Consider the following 12,402-nt stretch of genomic DNA (forward strand, 5'->3'; position numbering starts at 1 on the left):
GGGGCATTGCTGGCACATGATGGCATATATCACATTGGTAGATGTGCAGGTGAACAAGCCTCTGATAGTGTGGCTGATGTGATTAGGCCCTATGATGGTGTCCCCTGAATAGATATGTGGACACAGTTGGCAATGGGCTTTGTTGCAAGGATAGGTTCCTGGGTTAGTGATTCTGTTGTGTGGTGTGTGGTTGCTGGTGAGTATTTCCTTCATGTTCTCTATGTATATAAATCTTCCCACTGTATTTTCCACTGAATGCATCCGATGAAGTGAGCTGTAGCTCACGAAAGCTTATGCTCAAATAAATTTGTTAGTCTCTAAGGTGCCACAAGTACTCCTTTTCTTTTTGTGGATACAGACTAACACGGCTGCTTCTCTGAAACCTGTCATTATGCAAGGCACTGAATTTAGCCATATGGAGTGGAAATCTATCAACTTCATGAAATAACTCGTACAGTTACAGACAGACATCATCTTCCTTTCCAAATGCAAACAGATGGACATCATACAAAAGGACTGAAGGTAAAAAATCCATTACAATCTACATACCACACAGACTACGCTGACAGTTTGTGCCACACGCTCTCAAAGAAACTGCGGAACCACTTGATCAACATCCTCTACAGCAAACAGGGAAAGATTAAGAATGAGCTCTCAAAACTGGATACTCTCATCAAAAACCAACCTTCCACACAAACTTCCTCGTGGCTGGACTTTACAAAAACTAAACAAGCCATTTACAACACACACTTTGCTTCTCTACAAAAGAAAAAGGACACTAAACTATCTAAACTACTACATGCCACAAGGGGCCACAGCAGTGGTTCCCTTAACCCACCCAGCAATATTGTTAATCTATCCAAATATACTCTTAGCCCAGCAGAAGAATCTGTCCTATCTCAGGGCCTCTCCTTCTGCCCCTCCACCCCCACGAACATGATACAGTTCTGTGGTGACCTAGAATCCTATTTTCGACGTCTCCGACTCAAGAAATATTTCCAATACACCTCTGAACAACATACTAACCCACAGAGACCTTCCTACCAAGACTACAAAAAGAAGGATTCTGGGTGGACTCCTCCTGAAGGTCAAAACAACAGACTGGACTTCTACATAGAGTGCTTCCGCCGACATGCACAGGCTGAAATTGTGGAAAAGCAGCATCACTTGCCCCATAACCTCAGCCGTGCAGAACACAATGCCATCCACAGCCTCAGAAACAACTCTGACATCATAATCAAAAAGGCTGACAAAGGAGGTGCTGTCGTCATCATGAATAGGTCGGAATATGAACAAGAGGCTGCTAGGCAGCTCTCCAACTCCACTTTCTACAAGCCATTACCCTGTGATCCCACTGAGGGTTACCAAAAGAAACTACACGATTTGCTCAAGAAACTCCCTGAAAAAGCACAAGAACAAATCCGCACAGATACACCCCTGGAACCCCGACCAGGGGTATTCTATCTGCTACCCAAGATCCATAAACCTGGAAATCCTGGACGCCCCATCATCTTAGGCATTGGTACCCTGACAGCAGGATTGCCTGGCTATGTAGACTCCCTCCTCGGGTCCTATGCTACCTCACTCCCAGCTATCTTTGAGACACCACTGACTTCCTGAGGAAACTGCAATCCATCGGTGATCTTCCAGAAAACACCATCCTGGCCACTATGGATGTAGAAGCCCTCTACACCAACATTCCACACAAAGATGGACTACAAGCCGTCAGGAACAGTATCCCCGATAATGTCATGGCAAACCTGGTGGCTGAACTTTGTGACTTTGTCCTCACTCATAACTATTTCACATTTGGGGACAATGTACACCTTCAAAGCAGCGGCACTGCTATGGGTACCCGCATGGCCCCACAGTATGCCATCATTTTTATGGCTGACTTAGAAAAACGTTTCCTCAGCTCTCGTCCCCTAATGCCCCTATTCTACTTGCGCAACATTGATGACATCTTCATCATCTGGACCCCTGGAAAAGAAGCCCTTGAGGAATTCCACCATGATTTCAACAATTCCATCCCACCATCAACCTCAGCCTGGTCCAGTCCACACAAGAGATCCACTTCCTGGACACTACAGTGCTAATAAGCGATGGTCACATAAACACCACCCTATACCGGAAACCTACTGACCGCTGTTCCTACCTACATGCCTCCAGCTTTCATCCAGACCACACCACACGATGCATTGTCTACAGCCAAGCTCTACGATACAACCACATTTACTCCAACCCCTCAGACAGAGACAAACACCTACAAGATCTCTATCAAACATTCTTACAACTACAATACCCACCTGCTGAAGTGAAGAAACAGATTAACAGAGCCAGAAGAGTACCCAGAATTCACCTACTACAGGACAGGCCCAACAAAGAAAATAACAGAACGCCACTAGCCGTCACCTTCAGCCCCCAACTAAAACCTCTCCAACGCATCATCAAAGATCTACAACCTATCCTGAAGGACGACCCATCACTCTCACAGATCTTGGGAGACAGGCCAGTCCTTGCTTACAGACAGCCCCCAAACCTGAAGCAAATACTCACCAGCAACCACACACCACACAACAGAACCACTAACCCAGGAACCTATCCTTGCAACAAAGCCCATTGCCAACTGTGTCCACATATCTATTCAGGGGACACCATCATAGGGCCTAATCACATCAGCCACACTATCAGAGGCTTGTTCACCTGCGCATCCACCAATGTGATATATGCCATCATGTGCCAGCAATGCCCCTCTGCCATGTACATTGGTCAAACTGGACAGTCTCTACATAAAAGAATAAATGGACACAAATCAGACGTCAAGAATTATAACGTTCAAAAACCAGTCGGAGAACACTTCAATCTCTTTGGTCACTCAATTACAGACCTAAAAGTGGCAATTCTTCAACAAAAAAACTTCAAAAACAGACTCCAACGAGAGACTGCTGAATTGGAATTAATTTGAAAACTGGATACAATTAACTTAGGCTTGAATAAAGACTGGGAGTGGATCATTACACAAAGTAAAACTATTTCCCCATGTTTATTCCCCCCCCCACTGTTCCTCAGATGTTCTTCAAAAAGAGGGGGAGTACTTGTGGCACCTTAGAGACTAACAAATTTATTTGTTGGTCTCTGGGGTGCCACAAGTGCTTCTTTTCTTTTTGTGGATACAGACTAACCCGGCTGCTACTCTGAAACCTGACAATTGGTGCTTCCTAAGAAGCCAAAGCTTCAGTTTAAGAGGTCAGTTGCAATTTGACCACATTATCACACTGAGAGCACAAGTACGTCTCTCATATGCCCAAAAACATAAAGCCAGGCATGTGTTTAAGATATGTATCCTTATACCTACAGCTGTAAGCAAGGACAATAAAAGAAGTTATAACAAAGCAATGGAAGGCACATTTTTATGTTCTACAAAACCTTTTTTCCCTGCTCAGCAACTCCTCCTAGCAACATAAATTCATAGGGTTTTTTTTAACAACCTCAAAACTCTTGCAGATTACTAAGAAAGAAAAATCACAACTTGAAGCAGAGATAATAAGAGGCAAAGGCTAACATACTGTTGGGACCTTTCATATGGAAAATCTCCAGAGCAGGACAGCTTTAGTAGTGAATTCTACAATTTTTTTCCAGGAGTTTCTAGTGCCCAATACACAATATTTCATCAGTCTTATGACCTAGTAAAATTGCCTGTTTCTCCCTCGAAAGCTAGCATAACCAGACATCTGAAAAAAGGTAAAAATCCGAAGTTTGTATGTCATAACAGCCAATATCATTCATCAATTTGGAGAATAAAAACAAGCAGAAGTATTACCAAACTAGCTATTATTATTCTGACCAATACTAATTCACTCTACCCAATCTGGCCTTATTCCATGGAAAGCCACAAACCATAATACATTAATCATCATTCATCACATTAACCAGATGAATAAAAGCAGGCTAGCATTAGATACAGAGAAGGCATGTGAAGGGTTCTTTTGGAGCCTCACTTATTTTTCAGACATCAATTTTTAACCATCAAACTGCTCTACAATTTTCCATGTGCATTCCTTTATTTGAACAGCACCCCATTAGAAATTTTTTTCTTGAAGACCAGCACAAGATACCTCTTCTCTTTGCTCTATCCATTGAGCCACTTGCAAGTGGCTATCCAGAGATTCTCTAGAGGTTCAAGGCACCACAATCCATGACAAAGCACAAAAAATTGATCTCACAGTTGACATCTTGCTTTATCTCTGTGAAACACAAGCTTCCAATCAATGCAGTGAAGAAGTCTTAGAGGCCAACAGCACTGTATCTGGTTTTTGTATAAATTTGACACACTCCAAGGCAATAGCGTTAATTATTTTTCCCTGCCAGTTATCCCCTGAGGGATTCAAATAACTGTAGGTGAAAATCTCACAAAGTTTCACTAAATTAACAACGCTAAATCTGCAACTTCTTAAGAACTTCAAAATTGGCATATCTTACCATCATCTGTGTTTGACTGAATTATGTTGATAACAATTAACATTCTTCACTGAGTGCTGTACTTCCTTCCAGTCCTCCCCGTACTTTATCCACAGCAATTTAATATGGCATTAGAAGAAACCAAAATCACATTATTAAAGCTCCAGACACAAAGACCAAGGGTGGTATTTAACTTCCCCCACCCCTAGTTGGAAACTCTATAACTGGACAGTTCTAGTTTGATATGTTTGGTACTGGTTACATTTTACAAAACCCCCAAAAACAGCCCCACGTGACAAAACATAGAAGTAGATTGAAAAAAGGGAGAGAGAGCATTCTTTCCAGTCTGATTTAGGGAGAACGCGTTGCTATTTTGTTCCCCCAGGAGATCAAACAACACCCTCTCCTAAGGATCAGTCTACAAATAAGGCAACTGGGCAGTCGAGGTAGTGCCAACATTTTCATTGCCTCCTGGATATGCAGGCTACCAGGTTTTCCTCTAGGACAGGAAGATACTAATCTAAAAGATAAAATGCAAATGGACTGTCCACCACAGAAGACTTTTTCAAGGGCATAGCTTGCTAAATACATGGATAGTTCTGTACTGGAATGGACTTCCAAGTGACGTAGTGGAATCCCTGTCATTGGAGGTTTTTCAGAATAGATTAGACAAACACCTGTCAGAGATGGTCCAGTTATACTTGATTTGCGTCAGTGCATCATGCTGGACTTAATGACTTCTCAAAGGACCTTTACAGCTCTATATTTCTAAGATTCTATGATTGCTGAACTTTGAACAGCTCAAAATTAAATTTAATGTACCTTCTCAGGTTTTCTGTATGTACCTATATGTTCAGATATTTCCTGGACACTGTTACAAACGGAAACACTCCACAGTTGGGGAAGAATCAATTAGAAGAAACAAAGGATATCCTAATTTAATTGAATACATAATCTCTGCTGTGTAAAGTCTTAGATGATGAATACTTGCAAGTCTATACCCTAATTTCTATATCCAGGTCCTTGAGATATTAAAATTCCTCTCACAAATAATCCATGGAAGAAAGAATTTAAATACTCCCTTGAAGCCAATGGATCAGATCCTCTCCAACCCCCACTTGTTTTTGTGCTCCTCTAGTACACAAAGTTGCTTGGAGGCTAAATAGCTACCTGGGGATTCCCCTGATTTAAGAGGCCTAGTGCTAACATAGCTGGATCAGTGCTGGCTCTGTCCCTACTTGCAGTGCAGGAGGTATGTTGAAGGCATGCTCAAAGGAAAGGAAGCCTGGTTGGAATATGGCTGCACTTCCCTGACCTCCAGCTCTCAGAAGCGGCCCTTGGTAGCCATTGCAGCTGGGGTCAGCTTAGAGCAGCCCTTCTTTGCAGTCCAAAAATGAGCATTTCAAAATGTGTGTGTGTGTGTGTGTGTGTGTGTGTGTGTGTGTGTGTGTGTGTGTGTGTGTGAAAACGAGGTTTTTAATGGAAACTGTTTGGCTGCCATCCACTACCTGTGATCACTTTAATATTATAATCTTAAATATTTTTGTAGAATGAGCTGCTTCCGTCTCAATCAATAACAATTTATGAAACATATTTGCAAGACTGGGGAATGGTTTTAAGGCCAAATAAAAAAAAGAGTACATAAAACAAAGCAGTGACCTTCTTAAAACCAAACCTGATATCAGAAATTTGTTGTTTTTTTAATAACCCAAGGCAAATTTTTAAAAAGCTATTTTAAAACTCTTAAGGGTAATTTTCAATCTGTGTTGGGCTCATTTACTTATCTGTGAAGCTGGTCTTGGTGACTTTCCCAATCTTAATTTGTCCTGTCCTGTTTATTAGAACCGAAAAACCTCTCTCTTTCCCTTATCACCCCTCCTCTATGGCTCTTTTTATACAATAACAAAAGTGAAGCACCTTATCTGCCTTGCACAGACCCTTCCCAGTGCTTCCATTTCTTTCAGGAATTAAGTAATTTGTTTGTTATTTTTGAATATAATCAAACAGTTACATGAGATATGCAGGTTTCTCAGGTAACATTTTTCATTTTTACAGAACTGTTAGACAATCTACATTTCCTACAGTGACCCTTTCCGCTTTGCTTTATATTTATGAAATAGAATCTTTTCCACTTGCATTTTTTTCAGCAGCATAGTTTCATTTGTTTTGTTTTTTTTACAGTCCAACACATAAAGCAGACTTTAACAATAGTTGAAATTACACAAAGATCATTTCCTTAGGTCTATCCTACTGGATATTTTTATCATGTATGCACTTCTTCCTTTTTCTACCACATCAAACTCAGTAACATTCCTGTTTGCCCTGTCAGCCTCTTGCCAGCTTTAGTGATTATCAACTAGTTGAAGTTCATTGGTTTTGAACTGAATTCCTCTGAAATGAAATAAATGAGTATGATTAAAGTTTGGAACCCCTAAGTGCTACAAACGTAAGAGCCAACAACAGATGCCCATTCAGTAAAGCAGACCAGCCCAGCAGATGGGTACAAATTAAACATTTTTTTACTTCATTTGTTTTTAAAACAGTAGGGGAAAATTGCCATGTCAGTCAAAATAAATAACAGACAATTGCTTTCTAGTCATTTTGGAGTACAAGGTTGGAAACTTGGCTTTGCAACATTCATTATTTTGAGCCTTGTTGCAGTAGTACTCATACCAAGCTGGCTGAACATGTTCAACACAGTTGCAGTAGTTTAAAACTTTATTATGGTTTTCATAGTGATGATTTAACAATTTTTTTTAAAAAAATATTGGTATGAGAAAGAAATATACTGGATAATTTCAAAGAGACTCAAAAGAGTCTGGGAGAAATCCTGGCGCCCTGGATGTTGATGGCAAAATTCCCATTGACTTCTGTGGAGCTAGGACTTCACCCTCTGACTTCCCTTCTGGAATGGAGTGTGGTCTAGGTCTTAAGATATAGTACAGATTTGAAAATCAAGATACTTTGGATTCTATGTTCCCAGTTCTACCACTGAATTGCAAAGAAAGTAAATTTGTGTCCTGAGTTACTGTTTATTTGAATGAGTGCTTGGTACCTTCTGAAATCAGGCCATTTATTTAGGTGCCTAAATATAGTTTCAGGTGTCTTAGTGTTAGGCAGCCATGTCTGAAAATGTTGGTATTCTCTATGCAGCAATTTACTGATCTGTACATTATTACCTACATGCTTACCTAACAATCCCTAAGTAGTTTGGAATCTTCCTACCTACCTATTATGTCTGTCTTTATGTGATTCTATGGCAGCTGTGATCAGAGGAAGCACTCAACAGGGAGTCCCTTTTCTTTAAAATGGAGGGAGCTGATGTCTGAAGCTTTTTTTATAGGAGGTGGTCCTCCCCTTTTGTAACTTACTCTTCATTGTTGGTATAAAATAGCCAAAACTTTGGCCTCTAGAGCACACAGCAAGATTCATCTGATTGGGTATTTTGGGGGTGGTTTTTTTTGGTGGGGTGAGGGTCGGGGAAGATTGTAGATAGTTAAGTTGTACATCATAATTCTGTTCTGGAGAAGGTGACCATGTTTTTATTGAATTTGATTACCTGGCTGGATGTTTATTGCATTATGTTGGTTGAATTGTTGGGTTCGGTTTTTGTTATTTTCATTGTCCTGTAATAAATGGTTATATTTATTTTTGTGTCAGCTCCTAGAGATGCCCATTGAGAAATCATAAATAAATAAATATATTAACCTACCTTGCAGGAGTATCATAGGACTTAATTAATTCATATTTTTAAAGTAAAATACTTTCTGATTCCCAGATCAGTAACAAAAGTTTGTTATTTGTAGGCTTTAGTGAGCTTACACTATGATTTCTCATTTTAATTTTCCTTGTATAGACTTAAAAATCTCTTTTTAATATAACAATACTAAAAAGTTGCTTTTAGGGTCGGTTTTTAATTTTTCTTGACATTCTGCAGCATTTTTATTCTTTATAGTTGCTACAGTATATTCCCTCTTAGAGAACTCAAGGAATTTTGCATATATTTTTCCAACATTTAGTATATTTTGTTTCATGTATTATTCTTTGGGTCTAAAGTAGTCTTTTAATGTTCCCCCTTAAAAAGTGATGCGTGGATTAGTCTCTAATATTTAGGTTTTGTTTCAACAAAACAACACATGCACTTTTTTTTGCAAGGGGGCTGTTTGGTAATTTATTTTGGGTTCCCATGGGAAATTTACAGCAGATTAAACTGCAGTGTTGTGCTTTATCATTTCTGCGTTATTTCTGACTCGAAGCATGCATTATTTTCAGCCACAGATCACAAGAAATTTTTTCATCAATCAAAGAATTTAAAATATGGAAAAGTGATAATGGTGACAAGGGCTTAGTCAGAAGCTGCTGTTATTGAAGGATAATGTATCGTTCCGTTGTGTTATAACACATTTAATTTTATTGCTCTTCACAGGATCAGGTTCATGTCGCTTTAGTTATACAGATCCCAGCATCATTGTGTCCTATACCAAGAATAACTCTGCAGATTGGATTCAGCTGGAGAAAATTAGGTTTGTGATATTTCAAAAAAAACCAACATTTTCATGCATTTTGACCCAGCAGACATTTTCTCCATTTTCATTACTCACCATTTTGTTTTCTCTAAATTTTTACTTAATGTTTTTATCTATCAATTTGGTTGTTAACGTGTCTATTCTCCCTATTTTAGATGTATTAAAAACAAGGGGTGAAATCCTGGCCCCACTGAAAGCAAGGACAAAACTCCATTGACTACAATGGGGCAGGATTTCACCCAAGGACTTTTAAAATAATGGGTTTCTTCATGAGGGAGAATGGATTAACTTGTGGTTACAGGCCTGGGAATCAGGAGAACTTGGTTCTATTCCTGGTTCTGCTGAAGACTTCCTGTGTGCCCCTAGGTAAATCATTTAACTTCTCTGTTCCTTAGGAAGAGTCTGATCCAAAGCTGGCTGAATGAGTAACCAAAATCAGTGTGCTTTGGATCAGGCCCTAGAATGTGAGTAACACTTCCTTCATGCACAGGTGTGTTTGTGAGCCTTAATACTGCACATTAATATTTGTAAGGTATCTAAATACTACACGGATGAATGCTGTAGAAATGCCCATAGAGATTTCTTCTTTAATGGTAAAAAGCCAATATATTCCACATTTTATCAGTGTTTTTATCTATATCAATGCGTTCATTCAAAAGTTAATGAAGATAATGGAATATTTAAAACAAAGTATAAATTGATTAAAGCAAAAATTAAATAGGTTCTCTATTACATTCACTGACACTTTTACCAGTGCTCCACCAAAGAATGAAAAATGGTCTTTTCATGGCTGTTTTATTACAAACCAAAACTAGCACTGGTTTGCATTTTAGCACCACTTTAATCTCAGCAGGAACAATAATTTTCAGCATGGCAGGTTAGTACTTCACTAGATAAAATGTTCAATAAAAATATTTTATGGTTTGATATGAAGACTTGGCTTCTAACATTGTTATAATATCAAAATTATGGTAATTATGCCATGTTTTTAAATAAATAGGCTTACTTTAAAGTATAAAGGGTTTTGAACGAGGATTTTAAAATATTTTATTGTAATATCCATACCTTTAAATTGAGAATCAATATAAGCTTTGAATTTCTGCAAGAGGCAGAGCAAGCACTTTATAAAGTAGTATTGTGAAATGTACCGTATACATTAACTCCTGCCTTGTTTGTTTCCATAGTACTGCTGGGGAAACAGGATACAAGATTTTGCAGTTTGTCTATTGTGTCTTCTCTAGGGCCAGAATCTGCCACCATTACCTATCTTGAGTAGTACCTTTACTACACGAGTAGTCCACTTGGGCAAAATTTCAGTCCCTTGTGGTTACTCAGAGTAAGGTGGTATTCAGCAGTGGTGAGTGTGCCAGAGTCTGTTCCTACGATATCTGACATCAGCTCCTCACTCTCCTGATATGAAAGATTCTTATCTCATTGGCAACAGAGTAACTCCAATGAGACCAGTAGGTCTGATTCCCATCTGACACAGGTGTGAATCATTCATTGAGGTCACTCGTGTTACTCCAGATTAACTGCCCCAAAACTTTGCTAACGCAGTTATGATTGCCAGACCCTAGGCCCCTACAGAATGTCAGATTCAGCTACACTCAAACCTCTGAAAACTAGGAAACACAAAGTTAAAGTATACCCCACTTTGGCAATGTTACCTGAACTGTGCCCCCGGCACTGTCAATAGCTACTGGGAATAGTTCAGTAAGGGTGGTGCCATAATAAATAGACATGAAGAGGATTATGAGATGGTGTGAATGTTGGTATTGTGTTCCAATTTGAATTTGAATTTCAGCATTTATCTGCATGCTGCCTTCACTGTGGTAGGTGTACCTGTGCTAAAGGTGGAGGGATCAGTTGGGGTGGGTTAGCAGAGCTGTCATTGCGATTGAGGAGAAGCACATGTGTAACTTGAGGGATCAAGTATGCCTCATTTCGGCACTGAATTCTGTAGGTTGTCTCAGTGGAGGTGCATAAGAGTGTCTGCTTGCCTTGGGCACTGTCAGCAGTCTAGCGGAAGAGATGGCAATGGTCTCCAGGGCTTAGTGAGGGCTAAAGTGAAGGCAATTTCTCAGAAGGAATCCTCAGGGAAGGATGAAGTGGTGGTAATATTTTGCAAGTCTGGGGTGGCATGTGTGGAGTAGGTGCAGTGTTTGAGTATAGGCCAGGTGTAGGCAGCTCCTGTGCACTATGCCTGATCTAAGCCTGAGTTTTGCCATAGCAAAGAGAAGTGCTTAGACTTAGTCCTTTGGTGCTCATGTGTTCGGTTCCCAGAGTGTTCTGTAGCATCTGTAAAGGTAGAGTGCTAGTATATGTGTTATTGGCACATTTGCTGGTTTTCAGAGGTTTAAGTTTCTATTATCTCAATTCTTCACTTCCTGGTTTTCAGAGGTTTGAGTGTAGCTGAACTAGACATTCTGAAAGAGCATGAGGCACCACCAGCCAAACTAAACTTTGCATTCACAAAGTTTGGGGGCAGCCAATTTTTTTGTATTTTAAACAATAATATCTCAGCATCCTTATATTCTACAGCCCCAGCTGCCCCCTGCCACTGCCTCTGGATCCTTGGCAATGATGAAACCAGCCCCAGAAAACACTGGATGCATGTCAGTGTCTTCACTACCCCTGCATCATCACCTTGCCTCCTCTCTCTCTGCCTATCCAGTACAGTCTGCTCCTCCCATGCTACCTCTCCTTTCCCCAGAAGGGCAGACTTTGGCAGCAGCCCCACAGGTTGAGGAGCTGGGCAGAGGATTCAGGAACAGTGTGCAGGGATTGACATGGAGTCAGTGGAACCATGTTTTGTAGGAGGGAAAGAAATGGAGGGTATGGATGTTGGGAGCTGAGCTGAAGCCCCCCTACACCTCTCACTGCACACCTCTGACCTCCTCTTTTCCTCTTCACGGTCTCCTCTGCCCTTCCCTTTTGCCATAGAAGCAGCAGCATCAAGGGAAAGCATGAGCCTGGAGGCAGCATGGGGAGGGAGAGGAGTTCTGAGTTCCTTCCTTTGAACAGGGAGCAGTGAAGGGAAGGGGAATCACTGAGCCCCCTCCTTTGACCTGGTGGAGCATCTATAGGGAGGAATTATTGAGGGATGTGTGTGTGGGGGGGGGATTTGTAGGAAAGTGGGGCAGGAACTGAGCAAGGCACACGACTCCACTTCCTCTCTTCTCTAAGTATGTCACTGGAGTGGAAGGTGCCCAACTTTTTTCCACTTACAGTTCTGCTCCATCAGTGCTTCTGAGTTACCAGAGAACAAAGGTTCCTTTGCTAACAATCCCTTATTTGTCAAGGGATCTTAGAAAAATTACACTTTTGGAAACTCATTTCTTTGTCCAAGAGCTAGCCATTGACTGGGTTTTTCAAAAACATAACAACAAAAACTATTACCATAGTACCTAGGGGACCT

At 40.4% G+C, this 12,402-nt stretch overlaps 1 protein-coding gene across 2 annotated transcripts in view; it reads left to right on the top strand.

The window, feature by feature from the left end:
* The window catches only part of RELN (reelin), a 468,214-nt gene that overhangs the window by 247,207 nt on the left and 208,605 nt on the right, over positions 1 to 12,402 (top strand). For both annotated transcript variants that reach the window (XM_048836399.2, XM_048836401.2), the window contains exon 9: positions 8,885 to 8,981. In XM_048836399.2, coding sequence (XP_048692356.2) covers positions 8,885 to 8,981 — 97 coding nt within the window. The remainder of the gene's footprint in view (positions 1 to 8,884; positions 8,982 to 12,402) is intronic.

This window comes from Caretta caretta, chromosome 1, assembly GCF_965140235.1.
Source record: "Caretta caretta isolate rCarCar2 chromosome 1, rCarCar1.hap1, whole genome shotgun sequence".
Classification (NCBI taxonomy): Eukaryota; Metazoa; Chordata; order Testudines; family Cheloniidae; genus Caretta; species Caretta caretta.